The 1,378-nt window shown below is 39.8% G+C and overlaps 1 protein-coding gene across 1 annotated transcript; it reads left to right on the forward strand.

The window, feature by feature from the left end:
- Positions 1 to 385: 385 nt before the first annotated feature.
- LOC103055183 (olfactory receptor 5AR1-like) lies at positions 386 to 1,378 on the forward strand. Its single transcript, XM_088145123.1, has one exon. It carries the CDS (start codon positions 392 to 394, stop codon positions 1,376 to 1,378), a length of 987 nt encoding a protein of 328 aa, XP_088001249.1. The 5' UTR covers positions 386 to 391.

Here is a 1,378-nt window from a genome sequence, read left to right on the forward strand (position 1 = left end):
GGGTTGAGGAGGGAGGATTACAAATGTCAGCAGCCATAAATACATTGAAGTCCAATATATACTTTTATAGCAAGAGATGGAGAAATATATTGATCTGTGTTCTTCACTGACACTGAAATAGGAAATGGAGCAAGTATATTAGAATTATGTATATTCTCACAGGCTACCTTTTTGCATAATAAATGGATTCCATCTAGCAAATACACTGTATGCTGAGTTAAGTTAATAATGTTGTCCTAATCCTCTTGAAAAAAATCCAGATTTTTCTTGCATCATGATAGGAGGACATGTGAAGTTCTAAGTAATATAATTTTTTTTTCCCTCAGAAGGGATCAGAAAGGGATTTCAGGATCAGCTAATATCCTGAAACCAGCATCCAGTGATAAAGATCATGGACAAACAAAATGAATCTCTCATTACCGAATTCATTCTTCAGGGATTCACAGACAATCCTAAAATGCAGCTTGTTCTTTTTATGGTCTTCCTCTCGGTTTATGCCATCACTGTGTTCGGGAATCTCGGGATGATTCTGCTGATTTGCACTCAACCCCAACTCCAGAAATCCATGTATTACTTCCTGGGCAACCTCTCCTTTGTGGATCTCTGCTGTTCCTCAGCCATTGCTCCTAAATTGCTGACTGACTTACTAAGTGCAACTAAAAGGATTTCGTCCAGTGCCTGTGCTGCACAGCTGTTTTTGTATGCCATGCTTGTAGACGTAGAGTGCCTTTTATTGGCTCTGATGGCCTATGACAGATATGTGGCCATCTGCAATCCACTTCTCTATTCAAATGTAATGTCCAAAAAGACCTGCCAGCAACTGATCGCTATTGCATACCTCATAGGCCTGTTAGATTCCACAATACACACTTCCTGTACATTCCGACTGTCTTTCTGCAGCTCTAATATTATCAATCACTTCTTCTGTGATGAACCTCCACTTCTAATACTCTCCTGTTCTGAGACATATATTACTGAGATTGTGCTATTTACCTTTGTTGGTTTCATTGAAGCGAGCAGCATTGGTATGATTCTTGTTTCCTATGTTTATATTTTGGCTACCATCCTGAGAATGCGCTCTGCTGAGGGCAGGCGCAAAGCATTTTCCACCTGTGCTTCTCACCTGACAGCTGTCGGGATATTCCATGGAACAATTCTCTATATGTACTTTCGACCAAGTTCCAGTTATTCCATGGACCAAGACAAGTGGACGTCAGTATTCTATACAGTTGTGATCCCCATGCTCAACCCTCTGATCTACAGCCTGAGGAATAAGGAAGTGAAAGATGCTGTGTCAAAATCATTTGGCAATATATGGATTTTTAAAGTGAGTAGCTCTAGAAAATTTAATGGACACCTTCATAATAGGTACTACTAA

This window comes from Python bivittatus, unplaced genomic scaffold (assembly GCF_059951505.1).
Source record: "Python bivittatus isolate LINGU-HERP-01145 unplaced genomic scaffold, Pbiv_v1 ctg000480_np1212, whole genome shotgun sequence".
NCBI lineage: Eukaryota > Metazoa > Chordata > Lepidosauria > Squamata > Pythonidae > Python > Python bivittatus.